The sequence below is a fragment of the Scyliorhinus canicula genome, chromosome 1 (assembly GCF_902713615.1).
Source record: "Scyliorhinus canicula chromosome 1, sScyCan1.1, whole genome shotgun sequence".
Lineage (NCBI taxonomy): Eukaryota > Metazoa > Chordata > Chondrichthyes > Carcharhiniformes > Scyliorhinidae > Scyliorhinus > Scyliorhinus canicula.
The window spans coordinates 68,786,950-68,799,967 of NC_052146.1; the positions used below are offsets into that span (position 1 = coordinate 68,786,950).

Here is a 13,018-nt window from a genome sequence, read left to right on the forward strand (position 1 = left end):
GGCGCAAGCAGCGGGAAAAGGGGGCCATGTGGGAAAATATACAGACAGCTACTGGACAGAGCCCAAACACCACTGGACGGGACCAGACAAAATTGGGAGGACGATCTGGGAACAGAGGTGGGATGGGGACTCTGGAGCGAAGCACTGAGCAGGGTGAGGCTCCACCTCCTCCTGCGCAAGGCTTAGCCTAATGCAGCTCAAAGTGGTGCACAGAGCGCACCTGACCAGAACCCGAATGAGCAGGTTCTTCCCGGAGGTGGAGGACAAATGTGAACGGTGCCAGAGGGGCCCTGCCAACCACACCCACATGTTTTGGGCTTGCCCCAAGCTTGCTGGGTTCTGGACAGCCTTCGCCGAGGCAATTTCCAAGGTTACGGAGGTGAGGGTGAAGTCATGCCCAATAGTGGCAATCTTCAGGGTATCGGATCAGCCAGAGGTACACATGGGGAGCACATCAACGCCCTTGCTTTCGCTTCCCTAATCGCACGCCAGAGAATCCTGCTCGGCTGGCGATCAGCAGCACCACCCAAAGCTGCAGACTGGCTCGCTGACCTCTTGGAATTTCTCCACCTGGAGAAGATTAAATACGCCATCCAAGGGTCAGAGGACGGCTTCCTGGATACTTGGGGGCAGTTCGTCGGCCTGTTCCAAAACCTGTTCGAAACTGTGAATTATTACCAATAAGTATGCATCTTATGGTGATCATTTATTCTTTCAATGTGGCTATCATTCCGCATCAATTATATACTGAACTGGTTGTTAATGTCTGACAGAACACACACCAGTGTCAGAATAAAGCAACCCACAAGCTGCAGATATGTATGAGTGGTTTTCTTTCAGGTGATTACTGTGATCTGTTCAAGCTACGTGCCATACATTTTGCTCCTTGATAGAATTCCAGCTTGTAACCCTGTCTTCAGAACCTCTTTTCATAAGTACACCATCTTTAATCTTCAACCAGGTATTTGCTGTAACCCAATAATAAGGGTCCATTGCTGGGTGGCTATATCATACTCTTTAGATAATGCTATATGTTTAATAGTGTGCCCTTTATTCATTTATTGCATAGAAACCTTTCAGTTGCAAAATGTATTTTTAATGCAGGTTGCCAGTTGCAAGATCGGCACATGGAGCCACAGTTTATAGTGACAAACTCTGGATCTTTGCAGGCTATGATGGTAATGCCAGGTAAGTTAAGAGCAATTTCTTAAAGTGCTATCTTGTTAGTTTAAGTGAAAACACTGACCAGCAATTAGCATTCAGATACTCAATGGCGCTGGATTGTTGCCAGGCATCAACTCGTTATATGCAGCCAGGCTCCATGTCGCAAGGCTAACTGGGTGAGGATCATACACAGCCTGGTTTCCATTTACCATGTGGGCTGAAACCAGACTTCATTTACCAGTCTAATCGCCTCTAATTTACAGGCTGACCATTCAGTGCAGATTTAGAATTGAGAACTGGTAAAATTTACATGACTGCCAGGGATTCGTGCCCACATGCATAAAGACCTGGGCAATGTTGAGGCTTGGGCTAATAAGTGAAAAGCCACAATTGTGGCACACCAGTTCCAGGCAATGGCCATCTCATACAAGAGAGAATCTAGCTATCACCCCATGACATTTAGCAACATCACCATCAACATCCTGGAGGGGGGTCACACTTGATCGGAAATTTAGCATGTAAATGCAGTGGCTACAAGAGCAGATCAGCATCTTGGAATTCTACAGCTAGTATCTCACCCCCTGACTCTATAAAGTTTGTCCATCATTTGCAAGACACAAGTCAGGAGCTTGATGGAATATTCCCCATTTGCCTGGATGAGTGCAGCCCCAGCAGCACCAAAGAAGTTCCACATCATCCAGGACAAAGCAGCCCACTTGACTGGCACCCAATCTACTACTTTAAACATTCACTCCTTCCATCACCAGTGCACAGTGACAACAATGTGTTCCATTTCCACGATGCACTGTAGCAACCCGCGAAGGTTTCTTTGACAGCGTCTTTAAAGCCCAAACCTCAACAATCTCTGCCACCTAGAATATAAGGGGGAATCTCCTTCTGTTTTTTAGGCAGTCCCTCAGGATGAAGGATGGGTTGCTTCCACTTTGGTTAGATAAACTCATGGATGGTTGAGAAGTCCAAAACATGATTTGCATTCTGCCACATGTGGAGCAGGTGATGCTTGGGTTGGGTAAACGAGTTGTTTGGAGGTGTGTACACATTCTCTGGGGTGGCATAGTGGTTAGCACTGCTGCTTCACAGCTCCAGGGACCCGGGTTCAATTCCGGCCTCGGGTGACCGTGGAGTTTGCACTTTCTCCCCCTGTCTATGTGGGTTTCCTCCGGCTGCTCCTATTTTCTCCCACAGTCCAAAGATGTGCAGGTTAGGTGAATTGTCCTTAACGTCCAAAAAGGTTAGGTAGGGTTACGGGGATAGGATGGAGATGTGGGCTTAAGTAGGGTGCTCTTTCCGAGGGCCGGTGCAGATTCGATGGGCCGAATGGCTTCCTTCTGTACTGTAAATTCTATGATTCTATATGATGTCTTGACTTAGTGTCTGCATGTTCCCGATGAAATCTCTCTGTGTTCGCTGCCTTCTTGATTGAACCTTCGCCATTTTGGTTAGCCAAGATCCAGGGTCTCCCATGAGTTGGTGAGGATGTTTATTCTCTTCAGGGAAACTTTGAGGATATCCCGAAAGCGATTTCTTAATTCACTTATGGTATGTGGACAACGTTGGGTAGGCCAGCATTTACTGCCCATCCTTAGTTGCTCTTGAGAAGGTGGTGATGAGCAGCCTTCTTCAACCGCTGCAATCCCCGAGGTGTAGGTACACCCCCAATACAGTTCAAGAGGGAGTTCCAAGATTTTGACCCAGCGAGAGTGAGGAAACGGCGATATATTTCCAAGTCAGGATGGTGAGTGACTTGGAGAAGTGTCTCGAGGTGGCGGTTTTCCCATGTGCCTGCTGCTCTTGTCTTTCTAGATGGTTGCAGTCATAGGTTTGGAAGATGCTGCCTAAGGAGCCTTGGTGAGTTCAAGCAGTGAGTCTTGTAGATGGTACACACTGTTGCCACTGTTCGCCGGTGGTGGAGCAAATGAAGTATGTGGATGGATACCATCAAGCGGGCTGCCTTGTCCTGGATGGTATCAAGCTTCTTAAGTGTTGTTGGAGCTGCACTCACCCTGGCTTGGGGACAATATTCAATCACAATCCTGAATTGTGCCTTGCAAAGGTGGACAGGCTTTGGGGATTCAGGAGGTGAGTTATTCGCTGAAGGAGCAAGCCTCTGACTTGCTCCGCCATCCTCCTGGGAGTCTCCGGCCACAATTGCGCAGTCGGGTTCCAATAGAACAGTTGTTTCAGGAATCTGGTTCCAGGCATACTAATGACACATCCTACACAGCCGAGTTGGTTTAGAGTGATTAGCGCCTTGATGCTGGACATGTTGGCTTGGGAAAGGATACTGCTGCTGGACTGCCTTTCCTACCACCGGAATTAGGACATTTTGCAATGTCTTCGCTGGCAGTATTTCTCCAGTGCTCCAAGTCTGCAAAAAGTATGGGCACACGGGGATCATTAGCCCCTGGTAAACGATGACCGTCATCTTAGGTTCTCAAATGCCCTTTCCTTCAGCTGACCGAGGACAAGCTGGCACAGAGATGCTAATGCATTTTGTCATCTCTTTTTGCCTTAGTCGAGAAGAGGCTTCCCAAAAAATCCACGTTTTCAAGGATCGTGCCATTAATCTTAGTAAATTGGAAGATGCGTTGTATTGTGGGAGCTGTGCTGCCTCATGGCGCCGAGGATCTGTGTTCAATCCCAGCCCTGGGTCACTGTCCGTGTGGAGTTTGCAAATTCTCCCCGTGTCTGCGTGGGTCTCACCCCCACAACCCAAAGATGTGTCGGGTGGGGATTGGCCACGTTAAATTGCTCCTTAATTGGGAAAAAAAAGAATTGGGTACTCTAAATTTATTATTCAGTTTTTTTTAAAGTATTGTAGGAGCTGATTGAAAGAGGATCGTAGTTTTCTCTTCGGCGATCACTCGCTAACGAATATGATTGTCCACCTAAGAAACTCCGTTTTACTGGTCATGGGCTTTGTGGGTCCTTACATGGCTGCTGGACCCGATCCTGGAGCCGCATCTTCAACCACACACTTGGCAGGTGTTTCCAGGAAGTGGGATCAGTCCTTGGAATCTAGATCACTGGTATTCCTTTCTCAGGCTCCTTTTTCAGGCATCCTCTTGCCATTGGGTGTCCTCAAAGAATTGTGTCCCTTCAATCAGGAGGTTCTTCCATCAAGGTCTCTTCTGAGTAAGGTTCTCCCAGGCATTGACGTCTATGTTGCATTTCTTGAGGTAAGCCTTCGGGATGTCTTGGAAGCGCTTCCTTTGTCCTCCTCTTGAAGAGGCTATCGCGGATTGGATACGATGTTGGATCGCCACATCGATGTCAGCCTGAGATGAGAGGTGGCTCCCTATGTAGGGGAAATATTCCTCATTTGGTAGGGTTTCTCCGTTGATCTTGATGGAGGGAGAGACTGGATCTTGCCCTGCGACGGATTGATAAAATAATTGAGTCATCTTGAGATAGAGACTGAGACCTGAGCAAAGATGCACACAAATATCATTGGCATATTGAATCTCAATGAGCGAGGTTGGAGCGATTAAAGAATTTGGATTGAAGGAGACATAAGTTGAACTATTTTCCAGAGGGAGTAAATGCATGGCATCATCACCATCTGCAAGTTTCCCTTGACGTCCCTCACCATCCTGACTAGGAACTGTATTACCATTCCTTCACTGTCGTGGAACTCCCTCCCCACCAGCACTGTGGTTATAGCCATACCACGTGGCTTGCAGCGATTAAGGAAACAGCTCTCCCCTACCTTCACGAGGGCAATTATCAAGTAAAGTTAGAGCTGGGCATAAATGTTGGCCTTGTCAGCAATACGCACATTCCATGATCAAAAATAAATTCAAGATTTCTTGTGTTACTTGACTCGGAAGGATAACAGCCAGTTCCCTACAAACAGTGAAATGGTGGGCTATTAGGCTAATTCCTTGTGTCAGAGGATTGAGTTATGTGAAAAGCAAGCAGAAAATAGAAGCTTTGAAAGGCGTTCAATAAGAAAGTACTTTAAAATAAGTAAATAATCTACTGAGTGGATTAAAAAATCTTAATCCATGGCACTTGATTTACAGCACGGTGCCAAACAGGTAAGAGGCATATTGAGTACTGATGTCAGGAAACACTTCTCATAAAGAGTGATCAATATCTGGAATGGTCTTCCAGGAAGGGTCTTGGAGGCAAAATGGTGGAGTTATTCATTCAGAAGCAGGCGTTAGTGCTGGAAACCATTTTTATGGTACAGTAAATGGTCTGCCTCAACGATACTTGCTTTTAGTGTTGCTGTATATATTACTTAGTTTTTGTGACTGCTCTCCTTCAGTCAATGCTAATATTTGTGCATTGATTCTTTCTATTCCCCCCATGGAGCACCCAAAGTCCAGAAGATGGAGTAAAGTAGAAAAGGGTAGGCAAGAGCAGCACACTAATGATGTAGTAGCTATTTGGAAGCTAGGCCCATTTTATTTCTGAAAGAAGCCTGTTTTTTTGAGTGGATGAACAATTATTGGTTTTCTTGAATGTTTTGATACACAGCAGAACGTTAAAGAATGAAATGTTAGTATATTTTCTCACTGATTCTGGCTGTAAGGGAAATGGTACAAGAAAGATTAGATGAATAAGAGGTAATTGAGGAGGTAAAGGAACCTTAGAATGTATTAAGTGATCAGCAAAATAAAGCCAGAATATTAGTTCAAAGATAGGCAGGAATGCTATCTCCCCCCATTATGATTGGGCCTTTACATTGCCAATGAAGACTGTAGAGTAGCTTAGCTGCCTTACAATCAGTCTTACTTTGTATTTAAGAATCTGAGGGCACCTAACAATCCTTGGTGTCCTTTGTACACATAATGATAAAAATAGTCAAGGATAAGAAAAACTAATATTTCTCATAAACTTTCTAATTGCATTTCAATTTCTTTTTGAACATTCTGAATGGTTTTATTTTCCCTCTGGTGTCTGGAAGACTATTCCAAACTTTTATTTGTCTGAGCAAAGAAGTTCTTCCTCATAAATCTGTTTACATTTACTTTAACCAACTTGAGTACCTTCAGCTTCAGCATTCCTGCCTAGCTTTGAACTAATATTCTGGCTTTATTTTGCTGACCACTTAATATACTCTAAGGTTCCTTTACCTCCTCAACTACCTCTTATTCATCTAATCTTTCTTGTACCATTTCCCTTACACTTAGAATCAGTCTTCTCAATGCCTGTGTTTTCTTTGGCATGGCAACCAGAACTAAACACCATACTCCCATATGTGATCTGACCAGTGCAGTGTCGAGCCTTGAAAACATAGGACATGGGCAGCACGATGGCGCAGTGGTTAGCACCGCTGCCTCACGGCACCGAGGTCCCAGGTTCGACCCACAACCCAAAGATGTGCAGGCCAGGTGGACTGCCCACACTAAATTACCCGTTAATTGGAAAAAATGAATTGGGTACTCTAAATTTTTTTAAATGAAACATAGGGCATAGAAAATAGGAGTAGGAGGAGGCCTTTTGGCCCTTTGAGCCTGCTCCGCCATTCATTGCGATCATGACTGATCGTCCAACTCAAAAGCCTAATCTCGCTTCCCCTCATACCCTTTGATCCCCTTCGCCCTATATCTAACTGCTTCTTAAAGACATAAAATGTTTTGGCCTCAACTACTTCCTGTGGTAACAAATTCCACAGGCCAACCACTCTCTGGTTGAAGAAATTTCTCATCTCTGTCCTAAATAGTCTGCCCTGTACCCTCATACTGTGACCCCTAGTTCTGGACATACTTCGGGAACATCCTTCCTGCATCTACCCTATCTAGTCCTGTTAGAATTTTATAGGTTTCTATGAGATACCCCCTTTCTTCCGAACTCCAGCGAATACAATCCTAACCAATTCAATCTCTCATATGTGAGTCCCACCATCCCAGTAATCAGTCTGATAGCATAAAATCTGCTCGGCAACTGCACAACTACTGTACAAAGAAATAATATTAATGTTCTGGTTATATATCAGAATTGTAAGAGATCTTTTGGTCAATGTCTCCACCAGCAAATTTGATGATAATTCAGAAAGCAAAGTAACTGCAAATGCTAGAAAACCTATATAAAAGAATGGAGGTTGCAGGAAACACTCAGTAGGTGGCACCCGTGAAGAAAGGAGGATCGGGTTAAAAGTTTGTGGTCAAGGACCCTTCATCACATGTTAACTCCATCTTCTTTTCTCCCTAATTGCTGTCTGCCAGCTGAGTCTTTCAAACATTCTTTGTTTTTATATCAATAATATTGCAGTTGCTTTCAGTATGTAGATTATTTTTGTGGGAAACGGGGCTCCTAAATATTGAATGCAAGACTTGAATCCAGAATGATATTCACATCTGACAAATAACCTTTTTGTTCTCTTTTGACCCATTTCTTTTGCGATATTCATCTCTGAGGCACTTTAAGCCACTTAACCTTTTTTAAAATCTATTTTGGCAGTCCCGTGTTTCGCCCTTCATTTACAAATCCTTTTTTTTCTACATGCAATGATCAGTTTATTTTCATCTCATTGTAATTGCCCTATTCATTTTGGGGACTTAATTTTCTTGGGTATATTTAATTTACATTTCTTCAATACTACTAAAACTTCCACAATCTTGCAGCTGGACTTCTCAATTAATTTGTTTTGTTTCATCCTTAATAAATTTATCTTTTCTAATTCTAATAAATTGTATTTCTGACTTCATACTCAAACTAACAGTCGATGCAATGACGTTGGAAGTTTAATTTAGATCAACAAGGTACGTTAATAGGACTGTCAGCAGGAGCTGAAGGCTAAGTGGGAAGTGGAGCTGGGGGAGCAGATTGAGAAGGGGACATGGGCGGACTCCCAGGGGAGGGTGAACTCCTCCTCTTCATGTGCGAGGCTTAGCCTCATCCAGTTCAAGGTACTGCACAGGGCTCATATGTCCGCGACGATGATGAGCAGGGTTTTCGGGGGTGAGGACAGGTGCATTAGGTGTTCGGGGAGCCCAGCGAACCATGCCCATATGTTTTGGGCATGCCCGGCACTGGGGGAATTCTGGCAGGGGGTGTCGAGGACGGTGTCGAGGGTGGTAGGGTCCAGGGTCAAGCCAGGCTGGGGACTCGCGATATTTGGGGTTGGGGTGGAGCCGGGAGTGCAGGAAGCGAAAGAGGCCAGTGTTTTGGCCTTTGCGTCCCTAGTAGCCCGCCGGAGGATCTTGTTGCAATGGAAAGATGCGAGACCCCCAAGCGTGGAGACCTGGATCAATGACATGGCGGTATTCATTAAGCTGGAGAAGGTCACATTCGTCCTGAGGGGGTCGGTACAAGTGTTCTTTAGGCGGTGGCAACCTTTCCTCGACTTTCTGGCTCAACGATAGGGAACTAGGTCTGCGGCAGCAGCAACCCGGGGGGGAAGGGGAGAAGGGGAGAAAAAGGGGTGGTTTCAGGGGGGCATTGTTTATGTTAATTTAATTTATTGTTAGTTTATTTTGTTGTTTATTGGGTTTGGGGGGGTGGGGGGGGGGGGGGGTTCGTTATATGCGTTGTTATGTGCGCCGGGGGGTGTTTATTATTGTTGTTATTGTTATTATTATTGTTCTGTTATACATTTTTCGAAAATCTCAATAAAAATTATTTTAAAACATAAATAGGACTGTCAGCAAGGAAATCTACTTTTTTTTCTTTAATTTACTCAGGCTGAATGACATGTGGACCATTGGCCTCCAGGATAGAGAGATGGCATGCTGGGATGAGGTAAGAAGTTACAAATGTTACAATTGAATGGAATTAAAGTCATTTTTAAAACGGTTTGAGAACAAAAGGCTCAATACAATGAACTCCACAGAATATTAATGTTTCTATTTGAATTTGAAATAAATATCTTGCCTTTTTGCAACTGGGGAGGAACTGTGATGTACATGGTATCTTTGTATGGGAGTATACATATGCTATTTATCGTATTTGAGAGCAGACGTATACACATTGCTTTAGCACAAAGACTGACCGAGGCTAAGGTCGAATCTAACAGGTTTTCAGCATCACTTTGTTTTTGGAAGACGTGATAAGCAAACTTTCTTGAATAATAAATTCCCACATATTTCCTTCCTTCCCTTCGGCTCAGAGAAACAGATATGTGTTGGCATTTGTTCCTGTGGACACGAGCTGCTGTTGAGTCCCTTTATTATGTGACATTTTTCAAGTGTTATCCGAGGGTGTGGACAGGTTGTTTAATCCCAGGGAACATCACATGGAATCTGAGCTACTCCACAGCTGCAATCTCTTTACTTCGCACTGCCAAATTCTGTTTACTTATTCTCATCCTAGTTATCAAACACCAGAGCCATCATCTGGCTTGAGACAAGCTGTATCCAGATGCTGTTAGGGAACACATTCATGCAGCCCAGTGGAAATCTGTAACACAATAGCATAAGTTAAAGAAAAATGAATCATAGAATGATACAGCACAGAAGGAGAACATTCAGACCATTGGTCAGCTATTGAAAGATGTGTCTCCCCAAAGCCTTGTTTAAAAAATAAATTGCTTCAAGTATTTATCCGATTTCGTCTTGAATTTTACTATTGAAGCTGTTTTGACCACCCTTGCATTCCAGATCACAACTGTTTGCTGTGTCTTATAAAAGAAAATCCTTTGTCAACCCTTTTCCCCGATCATCGTAAATCTGTGACCTCTGGTCACTGTCCCTTCTGCCTCTCAGTCTTATATCTCAGTCTTATAGGGGCAGCACAGTTGCACTGTTGCTTCACAGCTCCAGGGTCCCAGGTTTGATTCCCGGCTTGGTTCACTGTCTGTGTAGAGTCTGCGCGTTCTCTGCCTGGGTTTCCTCCGGGTGCTCCACTTTCCTTCCACAAGCCCTGAAAGACGTGCTGTTAGGTTAATTGGACATTCTTAATTCTCCCTCTGTGTACCCGAACAGGCGCCAAAATGTGGCGACATAGGAACTTCTCACAGTAACTTCATTGCAGTGTTAATGTAAGCCTACTTGTGACAATAAAGATTATTATTAATTTACAGAATGAAATGTTACAAGCATATAAGTCCTAATAAGTCCTTTACAGCTTCAGTAAGAATTTGTTATATGTACTGAAATAGAACTCCAATTTACGCCTTCCACTTGCATAATTAAATACTATTAACACATATAATCAAAGTCCTTCATCCCTGTACCCAGTAAATGTAGTAAATCTCTTCTGCACCCTCACTAAGACCTTGATATCTTTCCAAAATTCTGTTGTGTAAAATTGAACACCATATGGCAGCTGAGCCCTAACCAGTGCTTCAAAGGTTTAACATAATGTCCTGGTTTCTCTATTCTTCAATTAATAAAAGGAAGGGTCCTGTATGTTTTTGAACAACCTTGCTAACTTACTCTGCCACTCTCAAAGATTAGTGTACCTGGACCTTTCGCTCTGTTTGTTCCTGCAGCCTGTTTAACATTGTGCCGTTCAGTTTATATTGTCCTTCCTCGTTCTTCATGCACTAAATTAGGATGATTCTAACCACAGATTTGAGCCAGGGAGGTGGGACGGAAGCTTTCGGAAATGGGAAGAGAAGGGGATTAAGACTCTAAAAGATTCGTTTCTTCGGGGTCGATTTGCAGGATTGAGGGAGCTGGAAGCGAAGTATGGGCTGGAGCAGGGAGAAGTGTTTAGGTATATGTAGGTTCGGGACTTTGCCAGGAAGGAGATACAGAGCTTCCCGGAGGAACCGGTCTCCACGTTGTTGGAGGAGGTGCTGGCGGCAAGTGGACTGGAGAAGAGGACAGTGTCAGCGGCATACAGAGCTATGTTGGAAAAGGATAAGGCACCACTGGAGGGGATCAAAGCGAAGTGGGAGGAAGAATTGGGAGAGGTTATAGAGGAGAGGGTCTGGTGTGAGGTGCTCCGGAGAGTGAATGCGGAGGGAGGGGGGCTAATCACGTTCATGTGTTTTGGTCCTGTCCAAAGCTTGGGGAGTACTGGAAGGAGGTGTTTAGGGTAATTTCCAAGGTGGTGCATGTGAAGCTGGACCCGGGTTCCCGGGAGGCGATATTCGGGGTGTCGGATCAGCCAGGGTTGGAAACGGGTGCGGAGGCAGATATCATAGCTTTCGCCTCGCTGATCGCCCGAAGGCGGATCCTGCTGGGATGGAGAGCAGCCTCTCCACCCTGTGCCCTGGCGTGGCGGGGGGACCTGTTGGAATACTTGACCCTTGAGAAGGTTAAGTTCGAACTGAGGGGAAGCTCAGAGGGGTTCTACAAGTCATGGGCACTATTTATTATGCACTTTCAAGAACTGGATAACATCGAACATTAGTTGGGGTGCGGGGGGAGGAGGGCTGTGTATGTTGAAGATGGCTATGGGTAATCCCTGATTCCTTTTTTTCTTTGTCATTTGTTTATGTTAACATGCGGGCTGATGTCTGGGCATGGTGGGAGGATGGGATCGGTGTTACTGTTATGGGGTTTGAGATATTTGTTGTTGGTTATTGATTGTTGTTGGGTGTAAATTCGGGAGAAAAGTTGTGAAAAAGGAGAATAAAAATATTTTAAAAAAAAATTAGGATGATTCTCTGCTTTGTAAAGACAGAAGCAAAGTACTCATTTAGTACTCAGCCTTGCCCATGGAGTCTGCAAGAATATTTCCTTTTTGGTTCCTCGTCACCCCCACTCTTCTTATTATAGGGGCTGTTTAGCACAGGGCTAAAAAGTTTAGCACAGGGCTGTTAAACAGGGGCTGTTTAGCACAGGGCTAAATTGCTGGCTTTGAAAGCAGGCCAGCAGCACGGTTCGATTCCCGTAACAGCCTCCCCAAACAGGCGCCAGAATGTAGCGACTAGGGGCTTTTCATAGTAACTTCATTTGAAACCTACTCGTGACAATAAGCGATTTTCATTTCATTTCATTATGATTATCTTTTTAATATTCATGTATTTATAAAGGACTTTTGGGTTCCCTTTTATGTTAACCCATTCTCATGCTATCTCTTTATCCTTCTTATTCCTTTTTTAGATCACCTCTGCACTTTGTTATTTTGATTCTTTATTGTATTATCAAGCATACGTTTTTCTATTTTATTTTAATCTCCATGTTTTTAGTCATCCACGGTGCCTGGGCCAGATCCTTTTTTAACTCAATTAGCCTTCCTTCAGTGAACTATTTTTACGCTTGACTGTCCTTTGCCTTTCCCATAGATTTTCTAAACCTGTTGGTATCACTGTTCCCAAATTTTCCCCTCTGAATTGTGTAATGTCAGTCCCACTCCATTCTCTGAACTAGATCCATCACAACTTCCACCTTTGTTGAGCTGGAAACCCATTGATTAAGAATGTTTTTCTGTACAAGTGTCGAGAATTCTGTCCCCTCTGGCTTTAACTCTTCGTATTCCAGTTATATTTGGATAATTGAAGTCCACCATTATCATTCCTCTGGTCTTTGCATCTTTCTATAATTTGCCTGCAAAGTTGCTCCTCCATCTCCAGCCCACTGTCTGGTGACCTACATATACCCAGTAATATAGTAGCTCAACTACTGTTAGTAGGCAGATAAATTCTACATCATCTCTCTTCAATTACATTTTGGAATCTTTGATCAATATTGCCATGCCCCCTTCTTTTCCTTCCCTACCTTTCTTATATAAGACGGAGTCAAGAGTATTAAGTTCCCAAACCTTTCCTTTTTTGAACCCAGTCTCTGTTATTGCTACTGTATCATAGTTGCAGGTGACAACTTGTACCTGCAGCCCACCAACCTTATTTACCTCCGCACTCAAAATCCATCTTAGTCTGCCTCCCATTTGTCTGCTGTCTGATCATTCCTGTTTTGGAGCTATCCTTTAGTGCTATTTGTGTCTCCAAATCTTCTTTGCACTTTGTTTCTCCCGTCAAATGTTTTATCCT

The 13,018-nt window shown here is 44.1% G+C and overlaps 1 protein-coding gene across 4 annotated transcripts in view; it reads left to right on the forward strand.

Annotated features, from left to right (window-relative positions):
* Positions 1 to 13,018, forward strand: part of lztr1 (leucine-zipper-like transcription regulator 1) — a 104,707-nt gene that overhangs the window by 27,241 nt on the left and 64,448 nt on the right. For all 4 annotated transcript variants that reach the window (XR_005460107.1, XR_005460108.1, XM_038792579.1 and 1 more), the window contains exons 6-7: positions 1,105 to 1,188; positions 8,820 to 8,877. Coding sequence is in view for 2 of the 4 variants with exons in the window: in XM_038792579.1 (XP_038648507.1) it covers positions 1,105 to 1,188; positions 8,820 to 8,877 (142 nt within the window). In the remaining 2 variants the exon portion in view is untranslated. The remainder of the gene's footprint in view (positions 1 to 1,104; positions 1,189 to 8,819; positions 8,878 to 13,018) is intronic.